This window comes from Anthonomus grandis, chromosome 12 (genome assembly GCF_022605725.1).
Source record: "Anthonomus grandis grandis chromosome 12, icAntGran1.3, whole genome shotgun sequence".
NCBI lineage: Eukaryota > Metazoa > Arthropoda > Insecta > Coleoptera > Curculionidae > Anthonomus > Anthonomus grandis.
Window position 1 is genome coordinate 29194734 of NC_065557.1, and position 13388 is coordinate 29208121.

Here is a 13388-nt window from a genome sequence, read left to right on the forward strand (position 1 = left end):
GATGTATGCAGCAAATGTCAAAATTTAAGTGCCAAATTAAAAGATATAGGTTTAAGCGAAAATGCCAAAAGGAATGTGGCAGCGGAATTAATGATTTACAAGAGAAGGACAAAGAAGTTCTATACCAGTCTAAGAACTGCAAGTGAGAATCAGGATGATAATTTAGTGGTTTTGTGTTTTGACTAAATGCAGAATCTAACTCTACCCCTGATACCAGTTCAAGAATTTTTTACATGCGGCAACTTTGGTTGAATATATTTTGTATACACATTTCAAATCAAATAACCAACTTTTCCTGTACCATGAATGCGATGCTAATAAATTCCTCACTGAATTTTGTTTATTTTTGTTAGATTACATACAAAGTATAATACCAAATACTATCATAAAACTTCTTCTATTTAGTGATGGAGCGGCAGGGCAAAACAAAAACCATACAACATGCGATTCTGATAAATTTCGGCAACAGACGTCAATTTGAAAAAATCGATAAAACAGACTTTGGATCAATAAAGCGTCTTTGAAGAAGAACCGACCGAATATATACACCTAAAAGGTACGCAGATCTTATCGTAAAAGCTAGCAGAGTCGGTCGATTTTCTATACATAAAGTCCGCACTGACGAAATTATTAGTTCCAAAAACTGGTGGTCACAGTCATTTAAGAAAACAACGAACTTCGATGAAATTTTTGGCAGAAGAATTCCTAAAGATCAAAGAATACCTTTCAAGATATCAGTATATAAATAGTTAGTCTATAGTATGGAAACCTCCGGAAAAGTCATCGCCAAGCCTTTTATTGGTGGTATTACCTGTTCCACTTTTACTCTCCGAAAAAGTAACTCCGCTCCAGAGCTGCCAACTCAGAAGGCTTACCCTTCTGGCAAATTCCAATAAATAAGAAAAAACTTGATGACTGATGAAAACTTAAATTTCTTTAAATATATTTAAGTCAAATTTATAACTATAAAATTAGGATTAAAAAAACATCTTTTGAAAATAAAACAATTCTAATTCATTTATTGCAGAAACCTTCTATGCAAGGGCTTCAATTTTATTTTTTACGAACTAATAAATTCAAATTACTTTTATAGTATTACCTTACCACTAGTTAAGGGACAGGCTACCAAGTTACATCAAAATTAAAAAAATAAAGAATAAAATAGTTCTTAAAGCGTAAATTACTTTTTTCATAATATCTCAAAATCAATCATCAAGAGTTTTCGATGGTTGGCAAAAGACGAAACTTCATAATAAAAACCTAAAAACATCATCATGTAGCACGAAAAACGTGGCAATGCAAAAGTGCGAATTATTTTAAAATCGGATAAGAAGTGCGTAAGCATGGTAGTAAGCTCAGAAAGAATCAAATCAATTTTTGAAAATTTTGAATTTTTTCGAAGATTTTTGGTACCATTCGGAATTTTTAATTTTTTTAAATGGCATATTGTTAGATTTCAAAATTCTCAACTTTACAATAATATAATTATCTCTTATGAGTTTCGACATCTCCATGTTAAGGATCGAATTTGAAACACTCTTTATATATATTTATTTAATGTTCTACTATAAACTTATTTCTTTTACTATTTAACTTTCCGCTAACCTTTGTCAATATTTATTATTATAAATTTTTGATTAGGAAACTTAGCCATTAAGTCCAGATTTAAGGAATCATTTAATTTATTGTATTAGAAAATTATATTCTGCTCTTAACGAAATCATATTAATAGAAATAATTATTAACGTATATATTACATCAGTAACACATCGTTTAAATAAATTAATACTTTAAAAATAATAATAATAATAATCGACAAAAAACACAAGTCATAACCTTAAAATATAGATGTAACACAAATTTGCAAATCTAGGATGCAATATAAATTCACCTCTAGATAATAATCTGTATAATAGTAACAACTAAACCTAACTCTTGCTACATAATATTTAATTCACTTAGAGCAATAGGTTATATAGAAATATAAAGTTGTATGGGCTTAATACTTCAATATTAAGACAATTCAGTTCTAAGCATTTTCCTAGTATTGTTTCGAAAATTATTTATAAATGACGAGAAGTCCGGTATATGTTCATTCGTACATGTTGCGATGTTGTAGGAAAAGCTGCGTTTAAAAATTTCTTTGCGATGCCGTGGAATGTCCAGAGAATTTCCATGTCTTATATTGACTCTGTGAGGAACAGCCCTACACTTCTGTCTATCAACTCTTCTTTACTCTATCTTCTGTCAACTCTGTCTATTAAATAGGGAGAACATTTTTTTAAAATCTATATCCAAGCACAGTATAATTTAATTCTCTTCTTTGAGGCATATTCAGCCAGTGCAAGTCATTTAATGTGTGTGATACCCCATGTGGTCATCGTATTCCATATATATATCTCAAATATGAGTTTTTGCATACTCTTCTTGTCCCTATGATTAAGACAAGGTCCATAAGCAATATCACAAAAATTCAAATATGAAAGAATCAGAGAATCGCAGAGCATCTTTCTTGTTGCTATATTTACCACAGATCTTTGAAAATAAAGGGATTTGAGTATTAAATAACCTTTTTGTAACTTTTTTGTTACATGGTAAGAAAATTTCAAGTCAATATCCATGTATACACCAAGATTCCTACTCATATTTTGAAATGAAATTGGTTCATTATTGATGTGCAAATGAATGCGATTATGAAGGTTTGATCTTAAAGTGTATTTAGTAAATAACATAGCAGCAGACTTCTTCGGATTTAGCGGCAAACAATGCCTTAAGGATTGGTCATATAGCAGTTTTAGGTTAATACAAGCATTAATTATTATACTGGCAATATGTGGTATAATAAATGGACAACGAAATATCATAAGTCCAACATTTAAATTATCACGACTAGTTGCATTAGACCTGAGCCTACTCAAAATATTCATAATGTTTTTTATTTGTAATACCGGAGCAAAATGAAATGAATCCTTTGTTAACTTATTATATCAATGATAATTAAGAAGTTTAAGATCGGTGTTAAGGGAGATTCCGATTTTGTATAAAGTGAGAGTGTATAAGGTTTAAATTTTTAAGGTTTCCGAGAATTAAAAAATTTTTTGATTTACAAAATCCGATTTTTCTCATGATATTCCATTTTTCTTTGATATTACTGTTGCTTAGTGTAAAGTTTGAATGAGCCTTTCTTTTCAGTAGTGTAGTTACGTAGTTGTTTGTTATGTGTCCAGTGAACAGGATTTCTAGTTTGCCGAAATCTTTTTAGGGCTTTATTACGAAATTTAATCAAAAGACGAATATTATTAATTATCCAAGGTGCGTAAAGCTTAGTCTTACCTTTTATATTTCTTACTTGCGCGTGACGATCAAAAAGCTCAAGAATGTTTGAGGTGAAGAAATTAACTTTATCGTTAACATTTTGCAAGATAAATAGAATATTCCATTTAATATGCCTTGGATCTAGACGCATGTAAAAAAAATTATGAAAACGTTTGTAACTTTTTCATGATTATAAAAAATCATTTTATTATAGAAAAGCTGTTTGCATTGACTCGGGTTGGTTCGGATTGGTATATTTGGATTGATAATTATTCGTGAAAAGTTTTATAGTAGAAGTATTTTTGTCACAAATAAAATGCCAATTTCAAGATGGTGATGCATTTCTGCAACTGTTCTTGTCACTATCAGACTAGAAAACTGCTAATTGTCGTCACAGGTTGACAAAGCAATATCTATTATTGTTATTGATACTATTAATATAAGATTTCTCTACCCCATACGAAGTTTTAAAAAGCATGTAAAATGATCGAAAATCTGTTACATAGTTTGCTTGTATAAGTGTAAAAACTTTCTTAAAATCGAATACTTTTTTATTTGTTCTTATTTTGTTGTGAAGGGGGAATAATATTATTGATAATGTATAATATCTTAATTTTTTTCTAGAAATGTATTTATTCCTTATGGCTAACAAACAACTCTTAATCTTTAAAAACAATTGTGTAATAGAATGCTTTTTAGAATGCCGTCTAAATACTTAAAAAAGACATGAATAATTCCGAAGATACCCGAAAAATTTAAGATTAAGAAATAATTTTTTTTTGTTTTTCTTTTATATAAAGTCTTAAAACAAAATAAATAACACATATTTTTTATGGCTTTTTTCTGTTCTATATTATGATGGTCATTTTAAAATAATGACACTACGTTTTGCCCTAGAAAGTTGACAAAGGACAGTAAGAGAAAAAATTCTATATAATCAATTTAAAATAACTGTAATATTGGGCTAAAAAAGTGGCTATAAGAAAAGTATCATTGTTCAATTTTTGGAATTTGGTGAATTATGTATAAAAACAAACTATTTTTTAAAATGTTTATGATCAAGCTAAGTAAAATATTTGCTTAGCTTGATATAGGTAAGTTAAGTAAGCTTTGATCTTTAAATGCCTTGCTGTGAAAATTTTAATAGGCAAAAATGCTTTTCGAGAAGTAGCTAGAATTCTCATTTATTACTAAAAACTATATCTTTGGTAAGGTATTTTTATTTATTTTTAAACTATTAATAAAGTTTTTTACATACTTCATGTTCTTTTAGCGTTAAATTAATACTACGGAGTATTTTTAAAAAAATATACAGAATTAAACAAAATATTTAATTTTAGTTTAACTTTTAAATTTTGACACGTTACTTATTAAACTAAAAAAAATATATGATAATTTTGACATTAAAGATTAAAGATTTTTTATGAAAAAATAGTAAATTACCCTAGTTTATAGGTAAAATATTTTCTTAATATTCTATTTTAAATCTATACTTATATTCTAAAATTGATGAAATTAATGAATTCTTTAGAAAACTTTTATGTCTTTATCAACATACCATAAAAATAAACCATTTTTGATGTCTAGATTTACAATATTTCTAGAATACTGAAGAATTGTCAAAATAAACTACTTTAAATAAATTATCCGGTATGTAATGTAGTTATAAAAGCTATACAATTCGTTCTAATTATTAATGAAATAGTGTCATTACGGTACCTTTTGTAGTAAAAAGGCAGAATATGATTAAAATTAAAAACCAGTTGGCGCCAAATAATATAGCACAAGTGTCAGGCTCCGCTGTTAAGTTAAGAGTGATCTGATGTAAAGTCAGCAATTATAATTTAAAAACCTGTAAAATATACCTAGTGAAAAAATACTTGTATTGACAGAACCCCCTAATTTGTGTAAGTAATTTTAATAGCTTTTGTAATTTAACAATTTGAATATATATCTTATAAGTTTCCTTGGTTCTTTTATAGTATTCCTGATGATACACATGCTATATATCCGAAACATGTCGGATAATATATAATATAATATAATAATTTTTAAATAAATTTAGTGCAGGATGACCGGAGTATTTTTAGCTACCCATTGACCTATAAACTACTTCTTCAACTTAAAAAAAAGTATTTTAGCTTTAAGGACTCTAAGACATATGTTTTTTAATAGAAATTGCATAAATAATAAAATTTTTATTTCATAATTTATAGAATATATTAATGAAGATTAAAGTTATTAGTGAAAATTAATATCTTTACTAATAACGTACAGATTTGTACAGATATATTTTATAGTTATATTTATATAAATTATTTTATAATACTATTAGGATTTTGTAAAATATTGCCCAATTACCTGGTTACCAATACTTAAAGCAACTTTAAGATACTCGGTATTGTCGAGAGGATCTATGAACACTCTGCGCACAACAATGTACCATAAGCGGAAGGTTTTACTAATATTCCATGGCATGTAAGAGGTATATTGACACCATAATGGAACATCATTTACCCAATGGTTGAGAGGAATATTAACCATTTAATAAACTCCTGGACAAAATTATCGCACCATTTGATTTTTAGAGATTTTTTTTTAATAAAGATAAAAAAATAAGCAAACTTATAAGCATTGTTAACTATGCATTATTAATTAACAAAAACAATTATATTCTATTTAACAAAATGAGGTTTAGGTAACTAACTTCAATACAAGGAAAAGCATCGATTTTCACTAGCTTCAATTTTGATACAAAAATAAAACAATAGACCCATAATGAATTCTTAATAACGTGTATTGCCACCTCTAGCTGCAATGATCGCTTAAAGTCTTCGCAGCATTCCTCGTATCAAATTATGAAAACTTTCCTGCGGATGTATTCTCACTCCTCACGAGCAGCATGTTCCATGATAAAGCATAAACATAGTTTTTGTCCAGTTCTGCTTTTTATACGAAGAAAGATATTATAACTGTTTTAACTGATATTTATTTTTATTTAAATTTTCTTGACAAAATAATTAGTGGTGCGATAATTTTGTCCAGGAGTTTATTTAAAAGATATATATAAAAACCATTTAATATTAGGGATCTCGAATATTAATTTTTCAAAACATTTTATGTCAAAGTTAGTATATTTTAAGGACCACTTTGAGTTTTTAACTTCACGATAGAGATAGCTTAATTAATTGTTAATGCAACTGCTTAAACACTTGAAGAAGTACTATTACTAGTAAAAAAAATGCTTAAAAGTCGTAAATGTTTGGCTTCTTTTCTTAGTTATTGTTCATGGATTTCCATACCGTTAAAGTATTAGAGCTAAGTTTTTAAATATTTTTGTACTCTTAAATACTAATTCCATTCCATGTGTGTTTTCTATTTACCTTATCTTTTAATTTGCTGCGGAAACTACAATCGATGTTTAAAAGTTCCTAGGCTAATAATTAATGTATGTCATAAATGTATTGTTTATTAGAACAAACGTTACTATTTTAAATTGATTAAGTTTATTTATAAAAATATTAAAATAACATTTTAAAATAACCCTCTGTAGATCTAAATTGATAAGTTAGATTAGCTACTTATGATGCAGCTTACTGCAAGTAACACCTATGTTTTATTTATTAAGTTACACAAATTTATAGGAATCTGCATCAAAAACTTCTTTCATAAGATAAAAAATTTGTAGCAAATTTTGCTTTAAGTATCGATAGAAAGATGTGATAGTAAATATATTTAATGTAATATTAATTAAAATTTATTTAAAAATAGGACAATTCTTCTGATATTTTGACTACATTATAGTAACCTTTTTCTAATCTATATGATTTCTTATTTGCTTATCGTATAATTATGTATTTATGTCAGAATTACTAAATTTTACCTAAATTAGTAAAATATTTGAGAAAATATAAAAAGGTTTTCTTCATATTTCTTTCAATATTCATCAGTTTCTTATTATCGTACTTTTCTTTTACTGAACAATATGTTTAATATGATATAATAAATTTTATTGTAACATTAATATATATGTCACAAAAAACTTGTATATTATATATAACATATTATGATAAATAGTAAATTAATAAGTTTATTAGAGAAAATAAAATAATACTTAAGATTGCATGTAATATTACCTGCGATCTCGAATTTTTTTATTTTCCAATATAAAATAGATCTGCCTTCTGAAGAAAAAAAGTAATAAAGTTATAAAGCGGGTAATAGGAATCACTTTTTACAAAAGAAAAGAAGTGGGGAGAGAGAAGTATAATAAGTGTAACTTTAGGCCAGTGCAATATTTTGCAAGCTTTTAGGCAAAAGTTTTTAATAAAATATTAGGTGAAGAATTAATTAATATTAAATTTTCAACATATGTAAAGTAGTTATATGTAAAAAAATAACTTAATCATCACCTTTAAACATTCACTATCTAGTCATACCTTTAAGATATTTAAGTGGAAAAAAAATCAATTTTTCATATAGTTATGTGTGTAGAAAATGCTTTTTTCCACGTTTGTAAATTTACATTTTCTTCATGAGGGCTTCTGGCGTCGGATATTTACGACGAGATCTTATTAAGAAAAGTAAGCTCTGGTTTTCGATTACCTTGCTCTGAAAACGATAATAGGCAGGAACAGTTCTCGGAAAGTACTATTCGTAATTGGTTTTTAGAAAAAACTTTTCAAAAATATAGGCAGATAAATTTGTTAAAAACTATTTATAAGGCATATTTCTAATTGGTTCTGCATTGGTCATATTACTATCAGTTTTTCAAAAAAATAGACGTATATATTTTTCTTCCTCTATTTATTAAATCCTTCGTGGGCTACATGGAAACGTATTAGCAATTAGTAAGCGTAGCATTTAATTTAGGAACTTGTTGGTTAAACAAATCAAAAATATTACTATAAATTTCACTTTTAAAGTGGAAGTGCTTAAATCAAAAAACTATGTTGTGATTCAGGTATAATTTTAATGCAAATTCCTTTATTTATATTTTGAAAATAAATAAGCTCATCATAAATTCTTAAAAAAAAACTTTTACCCTTTTACATACCTACGATAAACTATCATAAAAATGAACTATTTATGATGTCAAGATTTACTTTATTTTAACAGAAAACTAAAATTCAACAAAAAAAATTAAAAAAATGCCATGAATAAGCCACCCATTATATCTTAACATTTATTAAAAAGTCATAAAATTGATTTAATTTATTGCACTTTTAAAAATAGCGTCATTACGGCACCTTTAGTGTTTAAAAAAGGCCGACATTGGTAAAATATGATTAAAATTAGAATAGGGTTGGCGCCAAACAATATGACCTAGAAGCTGGGCTTATTAATTATTAGGCCCAATTTGGAATTCCCCACAGTTAAGTTTAGGGTAGGTGCTGGCGCAAAGGTAGAAAGTACACTTTAAAAGCTTGTAAACTGAAAAAGGCACTTTGTTTTATATTCAGTAATAATAGTGGTTTAAAAAAATATATTGACTTAAAATTAAGATTTAAAAATTGATTAGAAGTCTTGTGTAAGAATACGGTGAGATGTAAAGAACAATTTATTATTCACTTTACAATAAATTATTTTCTACCGCGTAATTGTTTACTTAAAATATAAATGCCCCTGTTCGTAATCCTTTATGTATTTCCTTCTATTTTTTCTTTGCTTTTAGTAGTCTGGTTGTCCTGCCCTGAAAAAGAAACCAGTAAGCAAACAAGGGCATCGGGCAAGTACCATTCATATTTTTTCTACTTCTTGACTGAAGATAATCTTCTATATAAAAAAACTTCTGCTTTCTGAGTGTACACGCTTTATTTTTGCTCTAAAACTAAATGTATTACAGCTAAATATCGGTTATTATCTATTATTTGTGATCATTTAGATAGTATTTCCAATTTTTTTTCTGTTTGTTGTATTATCCTAAGAAATTAATTCACAGAAACACATGTCGACAGATACTATTATTATTTATTCTGCTTCCTGACTTATGGAATATCACATTTAATCTATCTATTTGTATTATTAAATAGAAGAAAATGAAAAAGAAAAAGTATAATATTTTATAAAAATGAAAAGTCAAAGAAAATAGATAACTAGTTGCTTAAAGAAGGCTCTCTACTCTAATGAATCATTAGTTCATTGTACTGATAAGGTTATAAAAGAATTGTTTGCTAAATTCTAACCAGCCGTTTAATCATCTAGCCCCATGTCAATAGCCTACAAGATCTCCCAATCTGACACCTCTTGCTTTTATTTATAGAAAAAATACCAGTAAAGCAAAAAGTATAAAAGATTTGCGAGTACTGAATACCAATGAGATAAGATGAGATATAGCAATTACGTACATCTCTGTTTTATAGAATACACATTTTTTTAAACCTTTAGAATACAATGGTAATAATCTAATTTTCGTTCTTAATTTTATTTAATTTCATTTTATTAATTAAGATTTTGCAGTAAAAAATTGTATTTATTTGCATGTATTTTTTCACTGATTGCAAATTGGTACATATTTTGTTAAACCTTCGATATGCTTTAGACATATTTTGATTATATTTTCAATAATGAATACACAGTTTCATCGATACTCTATTTAAGTGATTATTTTTTCCAGATTTAAAATCTGTTACTCCAATATTTACTGTATTGTGTGCTGATATGTAAGAAATATGAATGTCAGTTAACAATATGTGATTAGATTCAAACGATTCTGTATAGTATAGAACAAATTTGCCATACAAACCTGTAGGATTTCCGCAATGAGTACTTAAATATTCGATGTTAGTTGCCCAACGATAAGTATTCGATCCACCTATCTTCTGTTCAATTCTATGCCCCAAAACGACTGCAAAAGATATAAAAGGTTATATTACAAAAATAGTTTTTATTAAATTAAAAATGTTTTAATTTAATAAGATCTAAAAATAACAATATTTAATAATCAATCTATAAAACGAGATAACGAGAGCTATTTTAAGTAGATATAAAGTAGATTTTTTAGTGAACTTATGCCTATCAGCAAAGATATGAGCGACATGAACAGTTATTTGAAAGAAAATAAACGCCCCGAGCACAGCAGAGATTATAGGAGATATCTAGGAGAGCGACTAATGAAAAGATAAGGAAGTTAGATAGTTTTTTTTTTACGTTTTTGACAGCATAAAAGCAGAAGTTTAAAGAAAACGTAAAGGCAGCATTATTATGAAAATACCGGGATTAAATAGAAATCTTCTTAATGTACATATTACGAATTTCTTGCAAAAACCAAAGCACAAATAGTAAAGTAGAAACTACATCGAGTACCTCAAAAAACTTAAATAAAGATAAGAATATTACCTTATAAATCTCCCCTAAAATGTTAGCTGTTCAATTTTAATATAGTGATAACTTCATCACCCTATTTAATTTAATAAAGGGAAGCAACCCCTAATTCTAGCAGGCACTTATTTACCTTCCAAAATATTTAATATTTACATAACAGAAATTCTTTAACAGTGTAATATTATTACTGAATGTGAATTAATAAATTCTATTAATTTTGTTTTATCATTTTAAGAGTAATGCAGAGAAATATCTGCAATTATTTTTTTTAACAAAAATATAATAATAAAGCAAAGCAGTTTTAAAATGAGCTTATATTCTTAGTAATACAGTAAAATTAATTCATTTATATAAATTAAAATACCGACATTACCAACCTCTAGATATAAATACCTAATATTAAAACAAGTTTAAGCAGCAGGTATTTATTAGTTTTTAGAGTTTGCGTCATCTGCTATTATAACATTTCTGCTAATTATTGTGGAAAATTTAATTGCCTAGGTACATAGCATTTTTGGCCAAATAGTGCATAAGTTTTAAGTGTTTTCCAAACCTGGCGAAACATGTTTACTTATTTCCTTTTTTTCGTAATCTGGTCGTAACTTTAACTCTAATAAAAAAACGCATCCTATTTAAACAACCCACCATCCTAGCGACTTTACGCTTATTTAACTTCGATACTTTTGATGAAATCCCGTCAACTTTACTAGGTAAAACATGGGTACCCTTATTGTCTTCTTCTCAAACGAAAAAGGGGACTAGTTTTTGTTAAAAGATATACACAAAAGATAGTCGATGCGTCTGCTCTTATTACAAAATTATAGAGTGCCTGGGAGCTGTTTAACTTACGAATTTATCTATTGAAAACGCGGTAAAGTCATCGAAACTTTATGGAAGGGAATATTCATTGGCGGAGAAATTAAACTAGTTCAATTAATTAAATCAAATAAAAATTAATATTTTTTAGAAATATAAATTTTTATTTTAGGTGCTCAGTTATAGCTTATTTGCATTTTGCCAGTATTTTATGTTACTCAAATTTTTTGTACTTAGGTAGATATTAACAGAAGAATAGTAAGTTAGAATGTCAATTACATTATTGGATCTAAAATAAATGAAACTGAGGGTTCTTGCGTAATATTAATGAAAAGACATCTAATGAAATACAAAAAAAAAACGATAAAATAATATAAAGAGAAAATAATATAAGATAAATACGATAAAAAACTTCTTTTTATTATAGTAATGAAAGATAATTTTAGTACTTAGAGCAATTGCTGTAATCTTGTATTCATAAGAAAGTTAAAATATTAATGTGTAGTAAATATACCAAAATCTTTTACAACTTATATTTTTATAATGAACAGAAAATACATGAAAGATTTTTTCTTCGGCGTTGGAGCTATAAAGCAGTTACACTCTTAGTTATGAATAGCTGAGAGACTATTTGTCAAGCTTTGCAAAACTATTTTTTTAAATAGAAGTAAGTGATTCGATTGGTATAGGATTCTTGTTCGTTAATTTTTAAAATCCGTTCCTTCGAAAATTTGCTTCACGATTTAATACCTATAAGTTGCTCATTAAAATTTCATCAAAAATGTCAGGTAGTAGACATATAGTTCGAGACTGCTGCCAGGAGAAACCACTGAGATAACGAAGACAAAGCAATCAATCTTAAGATGCCCGAGAGAAGAAACTAAAGAAACACTGTAAATATAATATAAGACTAATAAAATGTTGCCACCTAGGGCTTAGGTTAATTTTGACTTTTAATCTTAACCCATTTAGAGGTCCATTTATATCAAGTGTACGTGTCCCAACTAAAATCTAGAAGAAAACATTCTGATAAAGACCTTCAATAATTTGAGGCCGTATCGCACAATTTTTAAATTGTACGTAAGTATTGCAGACAGTAGCTCAGAATTATTCGAGGCTGGGTATTCGTAGATTAGAATTTATTATAATTCGTAGTCTGTATAATTAAAAAAGATAGACGCCACTTCGTTTTGCTAAAACTAAGAAAATTTCTAAACTTGATTATTATAATTCCTGTAAAGACAATATTTTGGAGTATGCTATGGCAAGAAGTGGCAGCAGTTTCCAATAACAACCTTTTTTATTTACATAACCCTATTTACACTTTATACAGTATTAAAACTTAATTACTGTCCTTTAGAGGCAAAATACACAAAATTAAATTAATGATTACTTATTATAAAATAAAAATATAAGATATAGTTTAAGTTCATTTATAACTTATGAGTAATGAATGATCGTTTAAATTATCATAAAATATTGAATATCACAGGGCAAGTTTATGAACCTTGTTAGGTAGGTGTAGTATTAAAAATTATTATAAATATAAATTATACCCAAACAGTCTTACCAAAGTATTAATGATTTAAAAATTTTGAAAAATATTTAAATGATTAAGGTTAAATTATTTATAACAAAAGTAGTAAAATAACTGGCTCTTTCCAGTCAGCGCCACTTGGAGCCTCACCAAGAAAAACTGCACGGTCTTTATTAAACGGTGTTGTTCAAATGGGGCTCATAACGGCCGATAAAAGGGTTCGAATCCTTCACAGTCCACATCGAATCCTTCACATGTGATTTGGAAACCAGGCTGGTGTCACAGATGGTACATCATGGAACTCTAAAGCAACAAACCCTTAAGGCACTGGTAAAGTTAAAAAGCAATAATCGAAGAAATGATGATAAGAGAAAACAACAAAATAAAACCCTCGCTA

The 13388-nt window shown here is 27.5% G+C and overlaps 1 protein-coding gene across 2 annotated transcripts in view; it reads left to right on the forward strand.

Annotated features, from left to right (window-relative positions):
• Window positions 1-13388, forward strand: part of LOC126743422 (fatty acyl-CoA reductase wat-like) — a 234027-nt gene that overhangs the window by 198526 nt on the left and 22113 nt on the right. Inside the window, exon 10 of one of the 2 annotated variants that reach the window (XM_050450513.1) lies at window positions 406-528. The exons of the other annotated variant lie outside the window; for it this stretch is intronic. Coding sequence (XP_050306470.1) covers window positions 406-481 — 76 coding nt within the window. The 3' untranslated portion in view covers window positions 482-528. Of the gene's footprint in view, window positions 1-405; window positions 529-13388 lie in introns of those variants that run through there. 2 annotated transcript variants of the gene reach the window in all.